This window comes from Tursiops truncatus, chromosome 15, assembly GCF_011762595.2.
Source record: "Tursiops truncatus isolate mTurTru1 chromosome 15, mTurTru1.mat.Y, whole genome shotgun sequence".
In the NCBI taxonomy this organism is placed as follows: Eukaryota; Metazoa; Chordata; class Mammalia; order Artiodactyla; family Delphinidae; genus Tursiops; species Tursiops truncatus.
The window spans coordinates 60,510,057-60,534,416 of record NC_047048.1 but is presented as its reverse complement, the minus strand read 5'-3'; the positions used below and the strand labels follow the sequence as shown (position 1 = coordinate 60,534,416).

The following is a 24,360-nucleotide window of genomic DNA, read 5'->3' as shown; positions in this document are numbered from 1 at the left end:
CTTGGTTTCATTCATTCATTCATTGACACGCTATGAAGTGCTGGTGGCGTGAGAAGCAAGATAGCACAGGACTGAGCTCCAGCTTCAGGTGTCCTGGCGTGGCCCCAGGCTCTGTCCTCAGTAGCTGTGAGGGGCAGGCCACTTCGTTTATCCATTTAGTTCTGAAGTTGTTGAGCACCTGCTAGGTGCCAGAGGATGGACAAAATGGTTCTGACTCTTGGCCTTTAAAGGCCAGTGGAGGGTCCAGGTGCTCCACAGGTGATGAGCGTTCTGAGGGAAGTGAACAGGGGCTGCCTGGGCTTTGGGGAGGAGCTGGGGAAGTAGGCAGGTCAGAAGGAGCCGGTCACACCAAGAGCAAGTGGCAAGGCCATTCCAGGCAGAGGCAACCGTGGCTGTGTGGCGAGGCGGGTAGTGAGGCAGGCCGCGGCAGCAGAGAGATGCGGCAGGAGAGGAGTTCATGGGGGCACCCTGAGGACCTGTGGGCCTCTTCCCGGAGCTTCAGTTTCCTCATCTGTGGAAATGGGAATGAGGACCTGAGCCATGGGGGGGGGCTTGGGCTAGGACTCAGGGCCATAAGGTATGTAAGATCTCAGCGGAGCTGGGCACAGGAAGCTCCTGGTTAACTAAGATAGCCTAACTTACACGGTGCTGTCTACGGGCCAGATGGGGACCAGGGCCTTGCACGAATTAGCTCATTAATCCTCCCAACAGACCTATGGGGCAGGGCTGTTCTCCCCATTTCACAGGTGAGGAAACTGAGGGAACAGCACAGGTCGGCTACTTATGTGTTACTATTCCAGTAGCTTTTACTCTGGGTTAGCCCAGGGCTTGGCACAGAGCAGGCCCTCAGAGAGTGTTTGTTGAATTAGTGAATACATCTGGAAGGGGGACGCTGGGCAAGTGTGGGGAGCTCCGTGTGCATGTGTGTGAGTGACTGAGACTGGGTGTACTGTCTCCGTGTGCGGTTGTCTGTGACTCTGAGTGTGTGCGACTGCTGTCTGACAGGGTCACGCACTTGTCTCCCAGAGTCTTCACCCAAACGCCCGGTGGCTGTGAGGACTGTCAGGCCGGCTGTGTGTGTGGCTGTGTCAGACTGTGTATGGCTGCCTACACGCGTCTGTCTGGGCCCAAAGGGCCACCTGGCACCCTTCCTGGGCTGGCTGGCAGGCCCGGAGGCTATGGCGGGGCAGGACAGGCAGGTTCAGAGGTGAGGAGGGCAGAGTCCCCATCCTCCCCCCCTACCCCCGCCGGCCTCACCAGGCCGACCTGCAGATGGAAAAAATGTTCACACCCGGAGCAGGCGGGTGGCCGCCCCAGCGGGACTGCTCTGTGCGCAGAAAACAAGTTCTTCTGGTATCAGCTCGAGTTTGGCAGGAAGTGGCTTTTGGGTGGCAGGAAGTTGGATTCGGCTCATATCAGCCCTGGCCGAGGGGCAGGAGAGCAGTTATCTGGGGTTAAACAGAGTTACCGAGAAGTGGGGCCCCAACACCCCATACCTGATAGAGCTGGGGGCACAGCCCACCCCTCCTGGTCATTTGGGATGTAAATGGGCCTTATGAAGTGCTGCCGCCCATCAAGTTCCTCCTGGGCCCTAGACCCCAGACAGAGCTCGTCATCCACCTCCCATTACCCCCATGCAGCAGATGTGCAGACTGAGACTGGGAGAGGCAGTGGCTTCCCTGAGGTTGCAGAGGCAAGTGGAGAGAACGGGAGGGGAGAGACTGAAAGAAATCTACAAGACAAGAGAAAAACCAAGACAGCAAAGAGGAGAGGGGAGATGGGACCGGGACAGAGAAGGTAGTTGAATGAATGCAGAGAGCAGTGAGACCACGCTGGTGGGAAGACTTCTGGAGTGTCCAGGCCCTCACGTGGACATCACAGCTGAGCTTGAGATCCTGAACCCATTTCCCAGAGGAGGGCGTGGGACCCACAGAGCCTCACTGGCTAAGCCAGACCTGGAATCCAGGTCTGATTCCAAAGCCCATGTTCTTTTGGGCCGTGCCCCTGTGCCCACCTTCTAGGGCAGGGAAGTCCTAAAAGGGCTGCCAATTACATGAGCTGTTTGCCTGGGTAAACAGCTGTTGATGAATTCACCGAGTTGGCCAGTAGAGACCCAAGGTTCAAACCTAGACAGGGTGGCTACAAACTCATGTGCTTAACCATGTGACAGGGTGTGCCAAGCACTGTGCCAGAGCAGGCAGAGCAAGCCATGGCCCTGCTCTCAGGCTGGGACGCAGAGCATCCAGCCACTGATCTAAAGCCCTGAAGCTCCACCCGGCAAGAAACGGAGTCTCCCAGCTCCCAGCCCCGGACACCCTGTACCCACCCGCAGCCCCCACTGGAGCCCTGGGGAGCGGGCCACTGGTCCTTCTGTTCTCATCCCAAAAGCAGCACCCAAGCTGGCTGAGATGCTGATTTGAAGCTTGGTTTGCATGTCGTTTGCACATTACTCAGTTCACGTCAGAAGGTACGAACATCTCCCTTTCCCGGAGAGGGCTGCTGGGCCCCCCTGCCCTCCTCCAGACAGCAAAAATGCCAGCCGGCTAGACAGGGAGCTGCGCCCTGGCCTCTGACAGCACCCGCCTGCTGCCACCTCCCCCATTCCCTCCTGGAGCCAAATTTAGGCAGCTCTGCTACTGAGAGATGCGGAGAGCGGAGGCAGGAAATGGTGAGGTTGGAGACAGCCCGGCCTTGGCCCAGGCAGGGTGGGGCAACCCCAGGGGTGCCCCGTCCCTAAAGCCCTTGGCCCAATGCCCCCCCCCCACTCCTCCTCCCACAGGAATGTGGGCCTGGTTGGGGAACGCTGGGTTCTCAGCTGCAGCCCAGGGTGCTGGCTCCCCTGGCCATGAGGGAGGAGGGAGAGATGGAGGGAGGGAGGAGGTCATGGCCGGGGCAGTGGGGAAGGGATCAGATAGCCTCCTCCTGCCCCAGACACCCGCCGCCACTGGGGACGGGAGCCCGCTCTGCTTCTCAGCACTTCCTGCCCCTCCTTGGCGTGCCCCCCCAGACCTGACTGTGGGGTGGGGGGGCAGGAGCCATAGCTGGGCCTGCGGGGACTGAACTCCCCGCCAAAGGCTCCACGAGGCCATCTCCTCCTTGGGCTAGCCTTTCACCTTGGTGGTCTTGGTTCCCCTACCTGGGAAATGGGGAGGCTGGCCTACAATGATTTCTGAGTGGCTACCCTCACTGAGAGCCAGGGTTTCTGGGAGGTCTGGCAGAAATTAGGGACGTGGCAGTGGCTTTAGGCCTAGGAACTTCTATTTCTCAGGTATGGCTAAGAGAGGCAGCTCCTTACTGATGCTGGGACAGGATGTGGGTGGGCTGAAGGGTGAAAGGAGAGGGCCTGGGCTGGATTACAGACACCAGGAACCTGGGGGTGGAGTTAATAGTGCCGGTAGCTGACAGCATGGATCCTGGGGTCTGAGTGGCTGGGTTTGAATCCAGCTCTTCCACTCTGTTCTCCATGCCTGTGGACAAGTCCCTTCCATTTTCTGTGCCTCAGTTTCCTCATCTATAAGATGGGGGTAATAATCCTCCCAGGGCTGCTGGGAAAGTGAAATGAGGCAGTGAATGCTTGGCACACATTAAGTGCACCACGATGCCAGCCACCAGCGTGATTGTTTTGTCTCCCTGGGCGGTTGGGAGGCCCCTGGAGCTATAACGGATGTGGACGCGATGGGGAGGCGCTGCAGCTTGGTGGTTAAATGGGCATCGGGATGGGAGTTCAAGTCTGCGTGACCCTGGGCAAATGGCCACACCCCGCTGCGCCCTGGGCGGGGAACAGCAGAGGCGCCTACCGCAGAGGGTCTGTGAGGATTACACAGATCAGGCTTGGCACGGCGCCTGGCACATAGCGGGCGCTCCCTGAAGGAGAGCTGGGCAGATCGAATGGTACCGCCCCGCACAAAGGACAGGTGGGCAGCGTCCCAGGAGGGCGGGGAGCGGAGCAGGTGCGCGGAGAGTGGGGAGGCGGGGTCGAAAAAGGGGGAACGCAGGGGCCGGCGGGCGGGCGCGCGCGCGCAGCAGGTGCGTGTCGAGTGGGCGGGGCCCCGCGCGGGCGGGGTCTCCAGGTGAGCGGGAGCGCGCCTCGAGGCCGGAGACTGGGGGAGGCGCGCCGCCCCGGCCCACCCGCCGGAAAGCGTCCCTGTGTCTTTAACGTCCTCCTCCCCGCGTTCCTCCCGCCCCCCCCGCCCCCTTTGTGCGCCCCCCTAGCCGGGCTGCAGCCGCGGAGCCGTCCCCCCTGCACTGACAGCTGGTATCTAATTACTGTGTGAGAATGGAAAGTCAGGCTGTCCCAGCTCCGGGGAGAGGGGATTAACGTCTCCTGCAGAATACACTTCCTCTGGTGGGTTGCCATGGTTACTCTCATTACCTGCCTGCCCGCGAGGAGCCCGCGCGAGCCGCTCCAGCAGGCCCTCCGAACCCGGGCCTGGCGCGCGCGCTCCTCTCGGCCCCTCCTCGCCGAGGCGCACGCGCGTGCGCCGTGGGGGGAGCGCGAGCAGCCTCACCCCCGTCCCCCAGCTCCCCGCCGGAGCAGCTGTCAGTGGCGCGCGCGGCTCGGCCAGTCCCAGCGCGCGCTGTCAACAGTCATTAGCGCGGGCCTTTCCCCTCCCCCTCCAGCCCCTCCTCCTCCCTCCAAGTCTGGGGTGGGGCCCGCACCTGGGGCCCCGCTCGTTAGCGCGCCCCGGCCGCCCGCCGCGGCCCCGAAGGGACCCGCCCGCTGGGTCTGCTTGGCTCAGGGCCGCCCCCTTCCGCCTCACCCCCACCTCAGCGACCCCACTCCCCTGCCCTTGGCCGCGGCGCTCGAGGGAGGCGGGTGCCCAGAATCCTGGAGCGCGCCCCTCCATAGTAGCGGTGACCGCGGTTATTTATGGATATCTCGCCCAGGGTGGGGGCTATTTGTGCATCCTTTGGGTTCCCACAACCTTCCTGTGAGGTGGCGAAAGGCACTGCGCGTATCGTGTCATCTCTGCACAGGAGGAAACTGAGGCCCAGGGTCAGGGCTCATTGTCCTCAGGCCTGTGACTTAACCTTAGAGCACCTGCGCCCTCCTGGCACGCCCAGGCCAGAATTCCTATCCTCCAGGCCCTACCCTATCCTGCTTGAGAGCGCCTTAGCTACTCCCTCCCTCCATCCCTTAAACCAGGGTCATTGCGCCAAGAGGGGGACACGTTGGCCCGCTACACCCCTTTCTCTTCCCACTCCTTCCCCGTTCACCCTTTCCAGACATCCCACAGTTAACAAAACCAAAAAGAAAAAAAAAACGAAAAAGAAAAACATTCAGAGCTGCTTGAAGGGTGGCACCCCTCAAAGGTAGTGCTGTTGTTTGGGGGCTGATCCCCAGCACCTTGCCCTGTGGCCCCGGCGTGTGCATTTCGGTCCCCGGCGTGATTTGAAAGAAGATGGAGGTTCAGCGAAGCAGAAAGGAAGCCTTGGAATATATGAGGCCTGTTCCAGATGGCAGGTGCGATGCGGTGGCGGCTCTGCACTAACAGTTGGAGATTGTGCACAGGGGTGGAGAAGAGGCAACATTAGGTCCTCCACGCCTTGTTTTTGTATTTATTTATTTATGCGGGGGGAGGTCTCATCCCTCCGCCCCATCCAGGCCTACAGAGCTCAGTGCAACCATGGGTCCGAAAATTCTGCTGTGAATCTTTATCTTGGAGTTTTCTGCTTTTGGTTTTGGTTTCCAGTCTGCAGTAAGTAGTGTTCATAATGTAGGGAAATTCAAATACTGTCCTTGTCCCATTAAAGTAACGGCCCCTCTCAGTCATCTGAGTGCCCTTTACAAACTGTGACCGGCTTCTCTTGGAGATTCTGAGGAAAGAATTTCTGGATATTTGGGTGACAGTTTTCATTCTGGTTTTCTGTTCTTTTCGTTCTCTCCATTTAGTTTGCTTTTTAAATTTCATCTCCACCATTTTCCTTTCCCTCTGAGGACCCTTTGCAGGAAGCTGACTCCTCCCCTTGGGTCTTCTTTCAGCCCTACCAGTAGTTGGAATGAGACTTAGTGGGAACTCCCCAAAAACTGCTACCCCCATTTCCAAAACCTTGGTCCCGCCTGAATTGATTAAAGTGTGGTTTGGGGCACGGGAGGAATGGCCACAGTTCCAGAAGTTGGGAGGAACACGCAGCTAATAGCGTTTGCAGTAGCTTTTGCCTGTAATCTGGCTGGCCCTGATGGGATGGGGCAGCATCTTCACACGTGTCTGTGCAATCAACCTCCTGAAGTCCTGGGCTCCCAAACAAGTGGTAGCTAAAGGTGTGTTTCCCCAGGGGTGGGTTCTGCTCACTGACTTTCTCCTCTGACAGCAATCTCGTTGATTTTTTTTTGAAATAAATTTATTTATTTTTGGCTGCATTGGGTCTTCGTTGCCATGCGCGGGCTTTCTGTAGTTGCGGCGAGCGGGGGCTACTCTTCGTTGTGGTGCGTGTGCTTCTCATTGCGGTGGCCTTTCCCGTTGAGGAGCACAGGCTCCAGGCGCACGGGCTTCAGTAGTTGCAGCACGTGGGCTCACTAGTTGTGGCACACGGGCTCAGTAGTTGTGGCACATGGGCTTTGCTGCTCCGAGGCATGTGGGATCCTCCCAGACCAGGGCTCGAACCCGTGTCTCCTGCATTGGCAGGCGGATTCTTAACCACTGTGCCACCAGGGAAGCTCGTTGATTTTTACTCTTTGTCGAGAGCTGCACCAAAAGGGCTCATCCTAAGGACTGTTTGCATGGTTTCTTCCTCTACCTTAGGAACCCAATTGAGAAATGTCCCCACTGTTTAGCCTCATTCTCTTAATCATGGACACTTCGTTGCTGGAAGGCATATGCCACTACTATAGTGATGGTGGTGCACTAAACGGCACCCCAGTGGCCTGAAACGGTGAGCCCACTTTGATAAGTGTATAACTTATTACCAGCAAGTGACTTTGAAGTTCCAGTGGAGATGACAGAACTGCAATCCATTAGCAATTGGACCTCACCTGCCATCAAGGGCAGGAGTCCGTTTAATTGGCTTAGTGGGAAGACGGGCAAAACTCAGTCAGATTCAGGAGCTCACCTGAGAGATGACTCCCAACAACAGCCCGCGAGGCCACCCAGGCAGGGGCCTGGGAAGACATGCTCATCTCTCTCCTAGGTTTGCAGCCCTGGGCACAGCAGTCCCCTTTGTGCCGAGCATTCAGATCATTTGAGGAAACTGAGGAAGCCAGAAAAAGACCCGTCAAGGGATGACCTGCTTAAGTATTAATTAATTTTGCCAGGGAGGACTTAAAAATCAGATGTCAGGATGCTGGGCACTCCCGCTCTTTCTATCCATTAGCCACATTAAGCCTCTGGGTAGTTGTTTTGAATTCATACTAATGTTGTCCAATGAGATTCTTTTCTTCCCACCATTAGGAAAATGGGTCTTCCCTGGAGAAGAAAGTATTAATATATTAGGCCTGGCAGCACGGAACATGTTTATTCTTTTTTTTTTAATTTTTTAATTTTTTTATTCTTTTTTTAAAAAAATATTTATTTGGCTGTGCCACCTGCGGGATCTTCGTTGTGGCATGCGGAATTTTTAGTTGCGGCATGCGGGATCTAGTTCCCTGACCGGGGATCGAACTCGGGCCCCCTGCACTGGAAACGTGGAGTCTTAACCACTGGACCACCAGGGAAGTCCCAGAACATGTTTATATTCATTATCCAATGCCAGTTTCCTTACTAGTTACCTCCCTGTCTCAATCACAGAGACATTCTAATCAGCAGTTCCCCAAATCTGTCATGCATTAGAATCAACTGGGGGGTCTATTAAAATCCTCAGAGTGTCAGATTTGGTAGGTCTGAGGTGGAACCTGAGAATTGCGTTTCTAACAAGATCACAGGTGATGCCTAGGGGCCACACTTTGCGAACCATTGTTATAAATATTCTGAAATACCAGCCTTGCTTAAGTAGACATTTGGTGGTTTCCTCAATGACTTGCAACCTGGTCTTTAGTTTGGAACCCAGATGGGCTGGTTTTAAGGAAGATGGTAATAACCAAGAAAGTTTGTAGCTCCATGAATTTTTTTTTTTTTTTGGCCGTGTTGGGTCTGTTGCTGCGCGCTGACTTTCTTTAGTCGTGGCAAGCAGGGGCTACTCTTCGTTGCGGCGTGCGGACTCCTCATTGCTGTGGCTTCTCTTGTCGCGGAGCACGGGCTGTAGGCAAGCGGGCTCTGGAGCGCAGGCTCAGTAGTTGCGGTGCACGGGCTTAGTTGCTCCGCGGCACGTGGGATCTTCCCAGACCAGGGCTCGAACCTGTATCCCCTGCATTGACAGGCAGATTCTTAACCTCTGCGCCACCAGGGAAGTCCCGCTCCATGAATTTTTAACAACTATTGCCATGTCTGGTTTTGTTGGCCCAAGTCTGGCTGGCTGTTTTTGGAGTTAGCTGTTTCAAAAGGATGTAGTAAGTTACCATGGCAATATTCTTCCCCACACAGGAAGGCCCCAGAGGTCGGTCCTGCACAACTGACCACGTGTTTTTTTTTGGGTTTTTTTTTTTGCGATTCGCAGGCCTCTCACTGTTGTGGCCTCTCCCGTTGCGGAGCACAGGCTCCGGACGCGCAGGCTCAGCGGTCATGGCTCACGGGCCCAGCCGCTCCGCAGCACGTGGGATTTTCCCGGACCGGGGCACGAACCCGTGTCCCCTGCATCGGCAGGCGGACTCTCAACCACTGCGCCACCAGGGAAGCCCTGACCATGTGTTTTTCATGGATTTTCCCATGCGGTGCTGCTGGGTTCCATTCCATCACTCCTGGTTGGCGTTCCCAGGAAGTGGGGAATAGCCAAGAGGCTCCAGCCCCACTCTTTATCCAGCCTGTAGATGAAGTGAGCTTCCTTTGTCAACCCAGGGCCCAGCTTGCTTAGGGCTGTGGATCAGACTAAGCTAACTTGGGTACAAAGCAGAGGTGGTTGGCAGAGGCATCCCAAGGCTATGCGGAAGGTGCTGTCCACTCCCTAATTAGCAGCTCAAGCGTTGTAGTACTGCGTCTGGATTCGCGGCTAGGAAAGGCATGTCTTTCCTGCAGCGTTTAGCATGAAAGTTATTACCTCTGTGGATGCAGGGCATGGCAGAGCTGTCTGTGGCACGTGACTGCCGTGCGATCCCGTTGTTCTCTTCCCAGGGTTCTCCTTGAAGGCCACACAGATATCCTGGTGTTCCACCCTCAGGGTGTAGTACACATGGTGTCCAGGTGGCCACAGCTCACCAGAGGACAGTTCAAGGTGTGGCTCTGCAGACCTTGTGTGGTTTGAATTCTGGTTGCTACGGGCCCTCTCGTTTCCCGTGTACATTTCTGCAGTTGAGATAGACCGATTACAGGACCCAGGTTTGAACAGCACAGGAGATGACAATCCATTTTTTGTTTGTTTGTTTGCGGTACGCGGGCCTCTCACTGTTGTGGCCTCTCCCGCTGCGGAGCACGGGCTCCGGACGCGCAGGCTCAGCGGCCATGGCTCACGGGACCAGCCGCTCCGCGGCATGTGGGGTCTTCTCGGACCGGGGCACAAACCCGTGTCCCCTGCATCGGCAGGCGGACTCTCAACCACTGTGCCACCAGGGAATCCCCGACAATCCATTTTTAAAGAGGGAGCATCCCTGAATAGTTTCTCTGGGTTAATTTTATGGTCACGTTGGGCCAGGTACAAAGCTGTTGGTTACCCGCGCCTGCCTGTGAATGGAGGTGGGAGGCTGGGACCGAGGCAGGTCAGGCACTGGGCAGTGTGTTTTGCTGTTTAATCTGAGTTCGTTAGTTATACCTTGACTTTAGGAAAGCTTATTCCAAGTATTTGTGACAGCCTTATTAGCATGTTATTTTGCATAAGATTCTGCATCTCTTCTGATGGTGGTTATTACCTCGGGGGACCCCTTCTGTAACCTGAATGGATCTATGTGGCAGATGCCTGACTTACGTTCTTACCTGAGCCTTGGGACATCCAACTAGGACTTTTAGGTTCATTTTACAGGTGAGAGGAAACAGTTGTTTTTTTTTTTAAATTAATTAATTTATTTATTTTTGCTTGCATTGGGTTTTCATTGCCGTGCACAGACTTTCTCTAGTTGCAGTGAGCGGGGGCTACTCTTAGTTGCGGCACGCGGGCTTCTCACTGCGGTGGCTTCTCTCGTTGCGGAGCATGGGCTCTAGGCGTGCAGGCTTCAGTAGTTGCGGCATGCAGACTTCAGTAGTTGTGGCTTGCAGGCTCTAGAGTGCTCAGTAGTTGTGGTGCACGGGCTTAGTTGCTCCGTGGCATGTTGGATCTTCCCGGACCAGGGCTCGAACCCGTGTCCCTTGCATTGGCAGGTGGATTCTTAACCACTGCGCCACCAGGGAAGCCCAGGAAACTGAGTTTTAAGACGTGAAGAAGTGACCTGTCCAAGGTCACCAAGCTGGTTAGGGGGCACTTTCCATCTCACCTATCTAAAATATTATCTTTCATCAGATTGTCTTTTTTCTCTCTTCCTTCTCATCAAATTTTATCAACTTTTTCCAGAAGTATCTGTGTTCTGGCCTGAAACAATTTTATGAGCAGAGAGTCTATTCACTTGTAAGCAGCGAAACCCATCATTATGCCTCTGGGACTCAGATTATTGAAATCTGGAACTACCCACCCCATTATACTTTTAAAAAATATACCTTTTAAAATTAAGTTTAACAGACACACAGAAAAGTACACAAATTGTAAGTGTTAAGATCAATGGCTTTTTATAAACTGAACCCACCCCCGCTCAAGAAATAGAAACCCAGTTGTATTTTCATTCTTAAGTTTCTTTTGTTTGTTGTTGTCAATGTGAACCTCTGGTTAGCAGTGTATTGTAACTGACCTGTCATAATATTTGTCCCATGCATCTCTGTCACGGCAGTATTTGAAGATCTCCAAAATGCTGGTAGTTACAAGTCAGCTAATGAATTAGCCACTGATGAGCCCAGGACTTCAGAGGGGGACTTCAGATATCCTCAAGACGGAGATAACAGTAACTTCTGAGAGGGTTTAAGAATAGCAGTCATGGAATTTTACAGCTCATCTCATAAGTGAAGCTCAGGGAGGTTGAAGAGTTTGCCTACGATCTCACAGCAAGCAGTCAGGACCAGCAAGCTGCTCTTCCTACACAGGCGCGCGAACACACACACACACACACACACACACACACACACACACACACACACGTACCTGCTGAGAAGTCCCCATTGCAGTGGATGCAGGGCCAGTGAGGTCACCACCCAGGGTCATCACTCATGGACGCTGCCCACTAGCCCTAGTGTTTGGTCCCTACGTCCCAGATGCCCTTCCTTTCCACCTGCTCTCAAGTGGGCCACTGGCAAAGAGATAGCCCTGCTATCCTATCATGGCACGTTGAGAAAATTGCTGGATAAAAGCAAACCCTGCCTGTGCCCAGAATGTATTGTGAGTGAGTGTCCCATTCAGCGTGCCCTCGATTCTCCCTGGACGACAAAGACCAAAGTCCTGAGCCGGCTCTGACCCTTACCAGCCACCATCCCACAGGCAGGTCCTGACCCTAACGGTCTCCCAGGCTTGTCGCGATGTTCAGCCCCGTCCTGGCTGGGGGAAGCTTGGCAATGGGCAAAGCACTTCTTAATGACAATATTTATCCAGCAGTTTCTGTGGCCAGGCTTGGTGCTAAGTGCCGCGCACACATCTCACTTACTCCTCTCTGCAGCTTATGGGAAAGGTGCTTCCGTTATGCCCAGCCTCTAGGTAAAGGACCTGAGGCTCAGAAAAGCAAAATACCTGCTCAGGGTCACACAGCCACGTCAATGATGGGGCCCCATTGCAACTGGAGAAGTGTGTGTCTAAACTACCCTGCCTGGCTGCCGCTTACAACCACCCAGTCATTCAGCAGCTGTTTATTGAGCCTACTGTGTGCCAGGCATTGTGCTCTGTGCTGGGGAGACAGCTGTGAGCCCCCAGAAGAACACCCCCTTTCCCCCTCCAGAGAGCCAACGTTCTTGAGTGGGATCCTTGGGGAAGAATTCTACTGGAGATGTGTGTTTTGAGCACTCTTGGAGAAGAGCCTGCCTCCTTTTTCCCAGATTCCCCTCCCAAACACTGCTTGCTCTTCCTCTTTGAAACCCCCGGGGCCCTCCAAGGCTCCACTCTGGGAGATGGTGGCTGAAAGCCCAGTGTCCCTGAGATCCTGGCACTCCTTTTTGGGGCCAGCTGACGGCACTCGTGCCAGCCCAGTAAGAGGCTCGGGGGGTCCACGGTCACCCCACTCCTGTGGCCCTGCCACCTCCACGTGGCCTTGTGTCTGTCATTCTCTACGTCTCCACACACAAAGAGCCCGGGTGCCGTTGCCGGCGCTCAGCTGCTGGAGTGGGGAGGTGGGCAGCGGTGAAAAGCTTTTCTGAAATGCCAGGGCGAGGCAGGAGTCACCCAGGTGATCCGAGCCGTTTCCCTGGGACCCTAGCCCCCGACCACAGCGAAAGGTGACTGCTAATTGGGGAGCTCTCGATGGAGCCGCATCTATTTAGCACCGCCCCCCTCCCCAGAGGCTTCCAGGATGGTCTTGGCACAGTGTGTGATTCGAAAGCTCCCTTCTGAGCCTGGCACAATCTGTCTGAAATTGTGAACATGGTGGCTCTTGGTTTTTTAATTTGTTGTTTTTCTCTGCCCATTGTTTCTGGCAGATTTAGTAGCAGCAGCCACCCTTGACTCTGGAAGCCCCCTCCCTGCGGCCCTCTCAGCAGGCTCCTGTCCCCCAGCCCCCCAGACCTACCGTCGGAGGCCTTACGGGGTCAGCGAGCAGCGGTGTCCCTGCCCCTGACCCACTGCCCAGCCACAGGGCCCAGCTCTCACCCTGCCATCATCCCTGACACTAACACAGCTTGTCCACCCTGTCGCAGGGGGCAGATGGCCTGTCGGAGCCGGAGGGCATCTCTCTGAAGCGGGTCGCTGTGGTGGAAGATTTCTTTGACATCATCTACTCGATGCATGTGGAGAGCTCAGCGGAGCCAGGCAAAGCCCCCAAGCACGCTGGGCAGAAGAAAACCTACCGAGCGGTGAGATTTCTGTCTCTTTGCCTCTGCTGGCAGCCCCAGGCCTTGGCAGGAGGCCATGGGATCCGCACATGTTGGGCAGGGGGGTGGGGCAGGGAGCTGAGGCGTGATGAAACAGCCTTTGGGGACCCAGGGGGGCACAGGGCAAGGGCATGGCAGCCAGAGATGGCTCATGGGGCGAGGGGGCGGGCTCTGTGGTCTGAGCACAAAGGAGAAGCAGGTTGAAGGGAGTGAGAGGGAGGGAAGGAGAGGGATGAGGGAAGGAGGAAAGCCCTCCTCTTCCTGGTTTCTGCTTCACTCCATCCCCCCAGCCCCAGCCTGGGGCCGCAGTTGGGGGTGGGGTGGCTAGATAATAATAATCATCAGAGCAAATGCTTCCATGGCATTTACTGTGTGCCAGGCCTGTCCTGAATACTCCTATGTGTGAGTTCATTCAGCCCCCTACGACCCTGTGAAGTCAGTGCTGGAAGTTCCCCAGGGGAAGTCTGAGGACCTGGGCACCACCCTCTAGGAAAGCACAGTTCGATTTGGGGTGGGGAGGCTGAGAGCAAAACCAAGATACGAGAAACAGAAATGTGTCCAAGACTAGCTTCGAGGGAACAAGAACCCAGGTACGCCTGGTCGTTCAGCAAAGGCCCCTCCAGACACCAACTTTCAGTGCTAAGCCAGGGGGACTTCATGGAGAAGGTGGCAGGTGAGCTAGCAATCTAAACTTTGGGTAGACAGAAGAGAGCAGAGGCGGCAACCTAGGGTGGGAAACACCACACACCGGGCAGTGGAGGGGATGGTGGCCGGAGCAGGAGGGGCCTGCCTGGGTTCTGGTCCTGCCCCCCGCCATTGACCCCCATTGCCATGGCTCATGCCCAGCTCTGAACCACTTGTCTGGCACCCACCACTGAACCAGTAAAGCCAAGCACTTGATGTTCATTCAAGCCTCACAGCAGTCCTGTGACAGAGGTGCTGTGGCCCATTTCACAGTTGAGGAAACTGAGACCCAGAGAGGTAGGCTACCGCTCTAAGGTCACACAGCACTGAAGTGGCAGTCAGCTCTGCGTTGACTTTCTCTCTGGCTTCCTAGAGACCTGCCCCTCTGTGATGGGGCTACCTCACCCAAAGCGGATGCGAACCCTCCAAGTTCTTTTATAAATATCCTTGGAGTGCAGCGGAGGTGGCCTGTATAAGTCTATAGTTTCCCCATATGGCCTGATTTTTTTTAAAAAAATCCAATAATCTGGTTTGTCCTTGTCCTCAGAAGATGGCCTTGGCTCTAAATGAGTCTTAAGGATGGACCCGCATGACAAGGACCTCAGAGAGATGAGGGGTCGGGCTGAGGGAAGCAGGAGATGATTGTCCTATCTGCCCCGACCTCTACTGCTTCTCAGCACTTGTGCGTTGGGCAACGGCTTGTGGGAAGGGAGTTCTGAGGGTATTTCCACCGGAGGGTCATAAATGGAGGGAGGGATACCCGAGCTGGGGCCTGTGTGGGCCCCTTGGTACTGATGCAACCCCGCACACTTTCTCAGCGTTGAATTTGCCTTGCTGGGAGCCGGCACGTGCCAGGCTCTGCGCTCAGCACGTCCCCTGCACCAGCTCTCTGAGCCATCACACGGATGAAGCAGGTGCTGCTGTACCCCCATTTTACAGATGAGGAAAGCGAGGCTCAGAGAGATGAATAAACCTGCCTTGAGGTCATCCAGCTGATGTTCAGAGCCAGGCAGCTGTCCCAGAGCCCACACCCTGAGCACCACACACGCCACCTCTCTACAAACCTCCTATGGCCAGCTAGTGGGGTCCGCTGACTTGCTTGTACCAACCAGACCTCATGATTTCCCTGGTCCCCTGGGTGCCCAGCCCCCAGTCTCGCCCTCGGGCACTTCCTGGGTGTTTACGAAGGCTGGGGTCTTCGAGCTCTGTGCTGCGGAGAGGGCGGGGCTGGCTGCACCCGCCAGGCTCTGCGTCTCTGGGCCAAGCGGACGTCCAGCCCTTGGCTCTGCGCTTCCTGGCTTCTCGTCCATATGCCCGCCGCGTGCCCCACTTCCCGCTGCCCAGCCTGGAGCTGGCACATGACTGGCAGCGAGCCAGCTGGGCTGCGTGCAGAGCTGGAATTTCAGCAGCAGGGCCAGGGCTGAGGGAGCAGGCCAGGCCCTCCTGCAGTGGGTGTGAGGCCGGGGGGCCGCCGTACCCCCTTCCTCCCCTGTGTGCCTCCTCTCCCTTCCCCCCTCTTCTCCATCTGTCACCCTTCTCATTGCCACCCTTTTCCTTTTGGGGGGATGGGGCGGTGCCCGCATGCTTTTGTCCTCCTCTTTTCACCTGCTCCCATTTTCCTCAGCCCAAGCCTAGCTCTTCAGCCCCATCCATGCCTGTGGAAAGAGACCCGCCCCCGCCCCCAAAGGAAACTCCGTGCTGCTGGGTGCAGAGAGGCACAGCCTGGCGCTGCGGGCTTTGCGTCAGGCCCTTCGGAGGGGTTTTTGGACCTGCCTGTGTGTGCTTTACCAAACGTGAATCCTGGGACTGCCTTGCTGTCTCTGGGGACACCTGGGACCTTCCAGATTCTTACAGGCCTGGGGTGCCTGAGGGAGCCGGAGCCTGGAAGGGAGATGGGCAGGCTTGTTCAGGGCATGAAACGAGGCGCATTCTTCAGTGGGCAAAGGACTTTCTAGGGATCAGAGAGGGCAGGTAATGAGCTTTTCTGAAACTGGAGGTCTCTGAGCCAGGGGTGGATGGCTGTTTACGACGGACAATACAGGGGAGTCCCATCTTGGGCAAGAAGCCCCTGCCTTACTTTGCCTCTGACGCAGCGTGACCTGAGGTCCAGAGGATCCCGGGGAGTCGTGCCAAGGCAGGGGTGTGGGTTCTACAAAGTTCGCTGAAGCCACATAGAGGACTGGTCCTTCTTCAAGGGGCATTTCTGGTGTCTGCACCCATCTGAATTAGGGTGATCCCCTTTGCTTCCTTCCTCTTTCCCAGGGTGCTAGTAGGCTAGATCGGGTTCTGGAGTCCTGATCTGGCTGCCCAGACCACTTCGGAGCTGGGGCCAGATGTGGTCAGCAGCTGCTGCAGGCCCACCACGTGCTAATCCACCCGCAGGGCAGAAGGAGGATCTTGTAAAGTGGTGCAAATCCCCCCAATTGGCCTCATCTGTCTTTGTTGACCTCTGAGTTGGGGACCGAAAATGGGGCCTTGCAAGTCAGCAACTCTGCAAATAGCTTCTGCTCTCCCTGCCAGCGAAATCTCACTCAGTTTTTACTACTAAGAAAAACGTAAAAGGCACATTCATTTATGTGTTTCAGTGTCCAGGCAGGAGGCCTGAGCGTGAGGCAACAGACAGTCCAGGGGCTCCAAGGGCAGCTGGGTGGGGACAGGGGTCCTGGAGCTTCCCCTCTTAAGTGCAACAGCTCCATCTTTATCTGTGTCATGTTTTGGGCTTCAGGATAAGAGTCTATTTCCAGAACACTGTCTGTAGCTCTAAAACTATCTGAAAACCACCATCCTACTGACCAGGGCATCAGCTGGGATGGTCCTCCTTGTTTCAGCTCATCCTGTGGGTCCTGTGGCCTTGGGCATCTGTGCAGTCAAACAAATGGAGGTCCCATTTCTCATGTGGACAAGGCAGGAGCATGAACCAAAAGATGCCCACAGGAGGTCGAAGGCCCCAGTGGGGGAAGGCATCGTCCTCCATTCGGGTCCCTGCAGCAGCGTGGAGCTGGACTCTGCACTTTACTGGCTCCCCGGGGAGCTCTTAGCGAGGCTGCAGACATTCCAGCCACGCAGGGCAGGGCTTCCCTCCCGGGCCCTCGGAGAGCTCCAAGGACTTCTTACCCACCCGCCTTTGGTCCAGCCCACCTGCCCGTCCATGGGACCCAGGGCCAGAAGGCGTGTGCCCGGTGCGCCACCTCCCTGTGGCACTCCGGCCAGCCTTTGCATACTGCTGGGTCCCTGCCAAGGCCGGGAGAGCTGGGGCTGCCACTCCGGCCCCTGGGTAGGACGCTCTCTCGTAACTGTCCCTGTGCCCGCAGTGGGCCAGGCGGCAAGCAGGGCCTCTGCCTATGCCACAGGCAGCCCTCAGCAGAGCAGCCCACCCAGGAGGCTCTCCCTGAGCCCTGCAGAAACTCTGTCTCTGCCCAGCGGCCGGTGAGCTCCGGGTAGTAAAGTAGGGCTTCTTTCCCCATGGTGTCACCCTTCCTTTCCCAGCAGACTGCAACCCTCCTCCTCCACGCCCTCACCTCAGCTCTTCTGGGGCCTGACCAGAGAGGCCACACCTCGGGCACCTAGGAGGTCATCTGCTGGCCCAACTGAGCCTTGGCCCTCTGCTTGGCACAGCGGGCATCCTCCCCTCTTGCCCGTTGACTCCTGCAGCCGTCAGCCCCTCAGCAGGACCCACCCCTCCCGACCCCGCAGGCCCAAGAGGGACCTGCCACCCCTAAGACTACCAGGCAGCCCCTGGCCGGGGATGAAGATGTCCACATGCGTGGCAGGAGAGCCCCCGTGCCTCGGCCCTCACGCCCTCCCATCCACCAGCTCCAATCAGAGAGCAGGGCTTTGCCCTTGTCCCTGACCTCCAGAGGAAGGCAATCAGACAGGGAATTTGGAAGGGAGATAACTCATCAAGGAGCCTGCCTGCTCCGCAGAGCATCAAATCAGCTGAGAAATAACAATTGTGTCACCAAGATCAACTCTGCATTTGTAGCCGGCCACCAGGCAGGAGCGGCCCCTGGAGCTCCGCAGGCAGCACAGCCTAAGCTGGTCCTCTGACGGCCTGGCCGCAGCCGGGGGGGCCCCCTGGCACCCCCCCAACCCCATCCACTCTGCCTCACCCCGCCCTGCTTCCTAGCCACCACAGAGATGGGGCTGGGCACGTGTCCACCCCGCAGGAGCAGACCAGGTGCGTCCTGGAGAGCAGCCCCTCCTACTGTGGGCTGACCAGCACCCTTGGCCAACTTTCCCGACTGGGCTGCGGCGAGAACGGCGGAATGCTAGGGTGGTGCTGCCCCTTAGTGGAGAGGAGCGGAAGGGCCTGGGCTCTGGGAAACGTGAAAACCAGCAACTGGGCAGCCACCGGCCTCAGCCAGGAAACCCGGGTCCAAGAGGTCCCTCTGGGCCCCTCAGGCAGCCAAACCAGGACCAGTGGGTTTCTCAAAACCCAGAACAAGAGGAGAGGACTGAGCTTCTGGGCCCACACCCCGCTCTTCCCCACTCCCCCACCCAGTCTCTTTCTTGTGTCGCCTCCCATCTCTTTCAGCTTCCCTCCCACACTGCTTAGTCTTTCTCCCTAGCTAGGGGAGGCCCCCTGGAGCCAGCTATGGGGCGTGACCTGGAGCTTGGTTTCTAGTCTGGCATTGCTCTAAGGAGCTGTGTGATCTTGGGCGAATTGGTTCACCTCTCTGGGCCTCATAAACTCACCTGGAACAAGGGGGTCCCTAAGAGTCTGTCCAATTTGAAAAATCGAACCGCTTGGCATCAGCCTTTCACAGCTCTCTTGATCTGTGAGTAGATCAAGGAATAGCTTGTAGAGCTTCGGGTTCCATTTATAGGCCCGGAGCCGGTCGCTTTGTAAGTGAGGCTCAGTTTCTTCATCTCGAATTGTGGAAGTTGTCTCCTCCTACCCTAGACCAATGTTTATCAAGTCATTTTTCAGTAGTAGCAATGATATGCTGAGAGGACTATTCCCAACTTATGAGAACATAGGTTAAAGACTAGATGATGTTTCATGGTTTTGCTCATTCAATTTTTAAGCTTCTTTCATTGAAAAATTTACAACTGCTGGTATTCTGCAAAAGTACTGACTCATTTCCATGGCTGAGACTCTAAGACATCTGCTCCTTGCTCCTCAAATCCCTGCCCTTCCTGGCAAGGGCAAAGCACAGCCCTTGGTGAACCGGTGACCAAGCCACCTCCCCACGGGTCCATGTAACAGCAAACCTCCTCTCTCTCCCAGATCGCCGAGACCTACGCCTTCCTTCCGCGAGAGGCTGTGACCCGGTTCCTGATGAGCTGCACAGAGTGTCAGAAGAGGATGCACTTTAATTCCAACGGCCTGGAGCCCAAAGGTAGGGGAGGAGGTGGGCGTGCTGGAGGCTCAGGGGAGGCTCTGCGGGGAGGGGCTCTCCCCCAGAAGGGCCTGTCCTTTGCTGGCACGGACAGAAAAGTGCATGGCCAGCAGTTGTCACAATTCCCAGAGGCCAGTGTGGGTCCATGGAGCTGCCCAGAGAGCCTCATTTTAGGTTTGTTTTTTTTAAAACTTTTTTTAAAATGTCAAGTTTCACTTAAAAACCAATAGCGCATTCCTACTGCCCTTCAAGACTCTCCTCTCCCACCGAGGTCCCAGATGGAAATGGCCACCTCGCCCTGTTCCCTAAGCTCTGCAGTACTTGCCTCCCAGATCTCACCCCAGGCGGCGTGCACGTGGATCTGGTCTCACTGACCCGACTGTACACTCTCTGAGGACAGGAGCACACCCCGCACTGCGTGCACCCGCCTACCCTATAGCCACCCACCTGCCATTAGCAGGCCTCCCTAAGTATATGTCCCCTGCCCCCCACCCCCAGTGCACACCCAGGAGATCTGTGGGGACTCGTTAGAATTGAAAATGCCCAGAGTACTTGTGATCAGCCGAAGGTGGTCCCTTAGACCGACATCCAAGCTCTCCAGCTCTACATCCAAGCTCAGTCTCCCACAGCCTCTACCCGAACATCCCAGAGGCCTCCAGTAAGTCTGGGCCATCTGTTCGCAGGTGGCTTTGGCCTAGCGAGACAGGCCGTTGTGTTTGGCTGGTGTGACTGTAACTCAGCACTGAGACATGATGCCCCGGTGGCTGACTTATCAGGGCTTCTAGGCATCAGGCCCGCAAAGGTTGCTGAGGTCGGTGGGCATTTGCCTGAGGATGGGAACAGACTCAGAATGAAGGCTGAGCCATTTGCTCAGGTGGTGCCCAAGTGGCATCCACCAAATACGTGGAAAAACCAACAACGAGGCCCGATGACAGCAAAGGAATTGGAGCACAGGTGTCGAGTGAGGTTGTCCTCCTGGTTGGTAGTCCCCGATACGACTTCGGACAGCAGCCACCTCACCAGACCCAGAGGCTTTCCTGTCCTTGGGGGCCATTAGGCCATGGCCACTTCACTGAGCTCATTGGATGACCACTAAAGTATGAGGGACAGGAGTTAATCTAGTTAATCCCTCATAAGTGCTGCGTTCCTGGTTTAAGAGCAGGGGCTCCAGGGCCGCACTGGGTGGGTTCGGATCCCGGCTCTGCCGCTCAGCAGCCATGTGTTCTGAGCAAGTGACTTCACCTCTGTGAGCCTCAGTTTCCTCATCTGTGAAATGGAGTTAACAATGGCACCTATCTGGTGGCGGGGGGGCAGGGTTCTGATGAAATATGAGAATTAATCCCTGTACCTGGCACAGGGCTCCCATGCAGGAGGAGTGAGCCATGGCTGTGGCAGTTACTGTGATAACGTGTGGGGCCTGAGTGAGGCCCCCCTGCACCAGGACAGCACTTGGTACCTGCCAGTGGGCCAGGAGGCTTTCCCTGCTGCATTCCCCGCCCTGCCCGGGTCTGGGTCCCAGGGACGCGGGCCCTGGTGGTGGCTGCTTGGTCCCTGCCCGCCCATCCGCCTGTCCCCTCCAGCGCTGGCCTAATCGTTTCCATAGCAACTGGCAGAGTCAGACACAGAACCTGGGGGAAACAAAGGCAGGCCAAGAGGGACTGTGTTTCTGGGCTGCTCTGGGGCGCCTGCAGGCTCTATTCTGCTCCCTTCTCCACGCTGGTGTGGAGGACATCCTCACGTCCCCGACTCCCCAGTAGAGGCAGCAAGGTCTCCAGGGGGAGGGAGGGGGGACCAAGGGAGGGGGAGAGGCAGAGAGCACACGCCCCAGCTTCATGGGTCCTGTGCTGGAGCCTCTGTCCAGGGGCTTGCGCCAGCGAGACAGAGGGCAGGCAGAGTAAGGCTGCGCCGCGCCCATCCTTGCCTGTCCTCGGGCAGAGTGCCACTTCCCTGTCCCCAGGAGTGGAGCTTCCCGTGCAGGAGACTGTGTGGCCTCAGTGTCTCAGAAAGTGGGCTTGGGGTCTGGCAGGCCTGGGTGTGCCGCCCCGCTCCCTGCTGTGTGTCCCTCAGCAGGTTCAGGGGCCTCTCTGAACATCAGCTGCTCATAACAGCCCCATGATCCTGTGAGGGCTCTGTCCCTGTTCACAGCTAAGGAAAGGAGGCACAGAGAGGTGGTAGGGTGACTTGTCCGAGGTCCCCAGAAGGCAGGAGAACTTACCTTCCCATCAACAAATGGGAGTAATGCTTCCCTCTCTTTTTTTTTTGTCCACGCCACGCAGCTTGCAGGATCTTAGTTCCCCAGTCCCCAGGGATTGAACCCAGACCCATGGCAGTGAAAGCCCAAGTCCTAAACACTGGACCACCAGGGAATTCCCCCGTCTCGGTTTTCATGAGGATGCAATTGAATTAAACGAGCCCATTCTGCCAGGCGCCTGGTGCCGTGGGTGCCTAGGGAGCATCAGCCTGTCCCCCACCCTACCGCCGTGTTGTTGTACCACCCAGGCACAAGGCTGCCAATGTCCAGGTGTCCCACGGGGAGATGCACGGTCAGTCACCCACCCAGGTGAGCACCCTGGGTCCACAACCTGGCCGCTGGGCAAAAGGGAAGGGTTTGGTTTCTGGAGGCTGCCAGTGGAGAGCCTTAGAGGCTGAAAGGCTCCCCTGTCTGCTTGATGGCCAGAGGCACTAGCGCCTGGACCACCCTCACCAGCTGGCAGGTTCTCCCTTCTCCTGCCCCAGCTGAGAGCCTGGAGATCCTGTCTCCGCCTGCCATGCTGGCCTCTCTGGATGTGGTCAGCTGCTCCGACCGCTCTTTCATAGGCACCCCTGCTCTGCCAGCCTTCCCTCCTCCCTCGCCCGCCCTCCGGGAAATCAGAGCCTGCCCCAAGGCCCAGAGGCAGGCCCCAGGTTCCTGTCCCAGGAAGGTGGGGCCGGAGGGAGACAGGGAACAGGATGGAGCCTTCTCGAGGGGCTGCTGGGAGGACGCCTCGCTTCCTGGCCTCATGTTATAAAGAAAGAAAGGAAGCAAAGCAGCCTCCCCTGCTCAGTGGTTTGTCCCGGCACGGGGGCGGGGTGGGGGGGTAGGGGGCTGGACAGTCCTGTGCCCTCCCCCAGCGCCAGAAGCACGAACAAAGGAGGCTGCCGGGGATCAGGAAGTCCGAGGATGGGAGATTCCAGGGCCTGCCGGCTCCACTCTCCTCTTCTACCAGCCCCTGAGTCTGGACTGGAGGAGGCAGAGATGAGAAGTGGGTGTGCCCTGGGCCCAGCTCTGGCTGCAGGGGTGAGGGGCCTCGGGGGGCACGTTTCACGTTTCTTTGATGTGATGAAATACCATTTGCATGGCTGCAGACTAGGAGTTAGCAGTGGGCAACGCCAGTCACCTACCGAAGGGTCCCTTCCTCAGCGAGAGCCATCCACTCAGGTGGCAGCGCCTTTGCAGCCGGGCCCAGACTCCTCTGTGATTTCCAACCCCCTCCCTGCCTGGCCCCTCCAGATCCCCCCTTCCTGTCCTGCCCCATGTGACCCCATCCCGGCTCATTCCTCTGCCCTTGCAGTCTCTCCTGTGCTGGCCTGTCCTCTCTCGGCTCTCATACTCACTCGTTATACGACCTGGGGAGGTTGCGTAGCCTCCCCACGTGTGGCTGCCTCATCTGTAAAGTGGGGTTATTAACACGAGCACCCACCCCACGGAGTCCTTGGGAGCACCACGCAGGAGGGTCTGCGTGGCGCTCTGGCAGGGCTCAGTGGCTGTCATCTGAGTGATTGAATGGAAGTCCTGTTGAGATCCCCCCTCCACAAGGCTGCCTGGAGCTCCTTCACAGCCCTGTAGCTCTTCCTCCTTGGAGCGCTAATGGACTCGCCATCAGTCCTGCCCTGCTGAGCACAGGCACCGTCCCTACGCCCTTCCCCCCACCGTCCCCACCCCGAATGCACACACATCAGTGCTCCTTGAAGACTTGCTGACCTATTGATTCGCTTCCCTGGGAGAGAGGTCTTTTCATCTGAGCCAGCCCCAGGCCTGGCTTCTCTAGTTCCAAATCTGAGCCCCATGGCAGGCTGGCCGCTCTCGAGGCTCCTCTGTGCCAGGCCTTCATCGTGCACACGTCCTTCAACCCCCAGCTCTGACCCCGAGAGGTCTCACCCTGGCATCCAGCAGCTACAGCTGTCTCTGGACGGAGGAGTTCTTCCATCCTGTAGGGGGAAACTCATGAGAATTGCCACCTTGTGTTCCACCTGGAGGATCCGGGCCGCCACCTCAGCTGGAATTTGCGTTGATTGGCAAATGTCACTGGAGCCCAGCTGTGATCAGCTCTCGGCTTGGCCCTGGGAGAACCTCTACATCGCTGGTTATTTTCAAGGCCTGTAAAACTAGGACTAGTGCTTGGGCTGGTTTCAGTTTTTCTTGGCAAAAAGGTGTCGAAACATTTCTTTGTGTGGTTTCTCTGCTTCTCTCACCAACAACCTACTGGGTTATTTCAGCTCCGTGACCCTTCCTAGCTCCTAACTCACCCGTGGTCTCAGGTTACCTGTAGTGGCTCAGGCGTGGCCACTGTATTTGTTGACCACAGCGGGGACCTGGCCTGCCCATCAGAGCCCAGGGAAGCCACTTCTTCCTTGTTCGTGTGTCCACCTTAGCTCATCCCCCATCCCGCCGCCAGCACCGGACTCCACGGCGCCCCCACTGGCCCTGCTCCTTAGCTCTTTCCTAGTAAGCTGTTCATCTTCGTGTGTGGCACTTACCACCCCCGGAACCATTTGGCTTCCCACTGCCGAAAACCCTGCCTGCCTGTCTTCTTGCTGTGGTGTGGCCGAGCTCTGGCCTCCCACAGCCAGCTCCCTGGCATGTTCCCTCACCTGGAACGTGTCCCACCCACCAAGGTCCCGCCTCCCCGACAGAACCCTCACTTCCGGAACTGCAGATGCAAGCATTTCACTGCACACCGATCTCGGATGGATTCGTGTGTGTGCCCGGGATGTCCCTGCTTCCCCAGACGAGGGCATCCGGCCTCCTCTTCCCGAGCTCTCCTGGCTCACCTCCGGGCCCTGGAAGCAGTTTCTGATCGGTGGACCTGCTGTGGCGGGAACAGGCCAAGGAAGACCCCTTCTCCCACCCCCCAAGAGTGCCTTCCCAGCCATTGTGGGTTTTCTCCTAAACCTAGCTATACCTGGCTTTTTTAAAGTTACCTTTTCGTAAGTAGTCATGGCTTTCAGGCAGGACACGGGTGACCATCCATAAAGGAACACAGTGTCCGGCCTCCATGGACAACAAAACACAGAGCGTCGCC

General features: G+C 56.9%; 1 protein-coding gene across 3 annotated transcripts in view; it reads left to right on the top strand.

The window, feature by feature from the left end:
• Window positions 1-24,360, top strand: part of NOL4L (nucleolar protein 4 like) — a 129,222-nt gene that overhangs the window by 38,825 nt on the left and 66,037 nt on the right. For all 3 annotated transcript variants that reach the window (XR_004522060.2, XM_033839824.2, XM_033839823.2), the window contains exons 2-3: window positions 12,879-13,034; window positions 18,967-19,078. Coding sequence is in view for 2 of the 3 variants with exons in the window: in XM_033839824.2 (XP_033695715.1) it covers window positions 12,879-13,034; window positions 18,967-19,078 (268 nt within the window). In the remaining variant the exon portion in view is untranslated. The remainder of the gene's footprint in view (window positions 1-12,878; window positions 13,035-18,966; window positions 19,079-24,360) is intronic.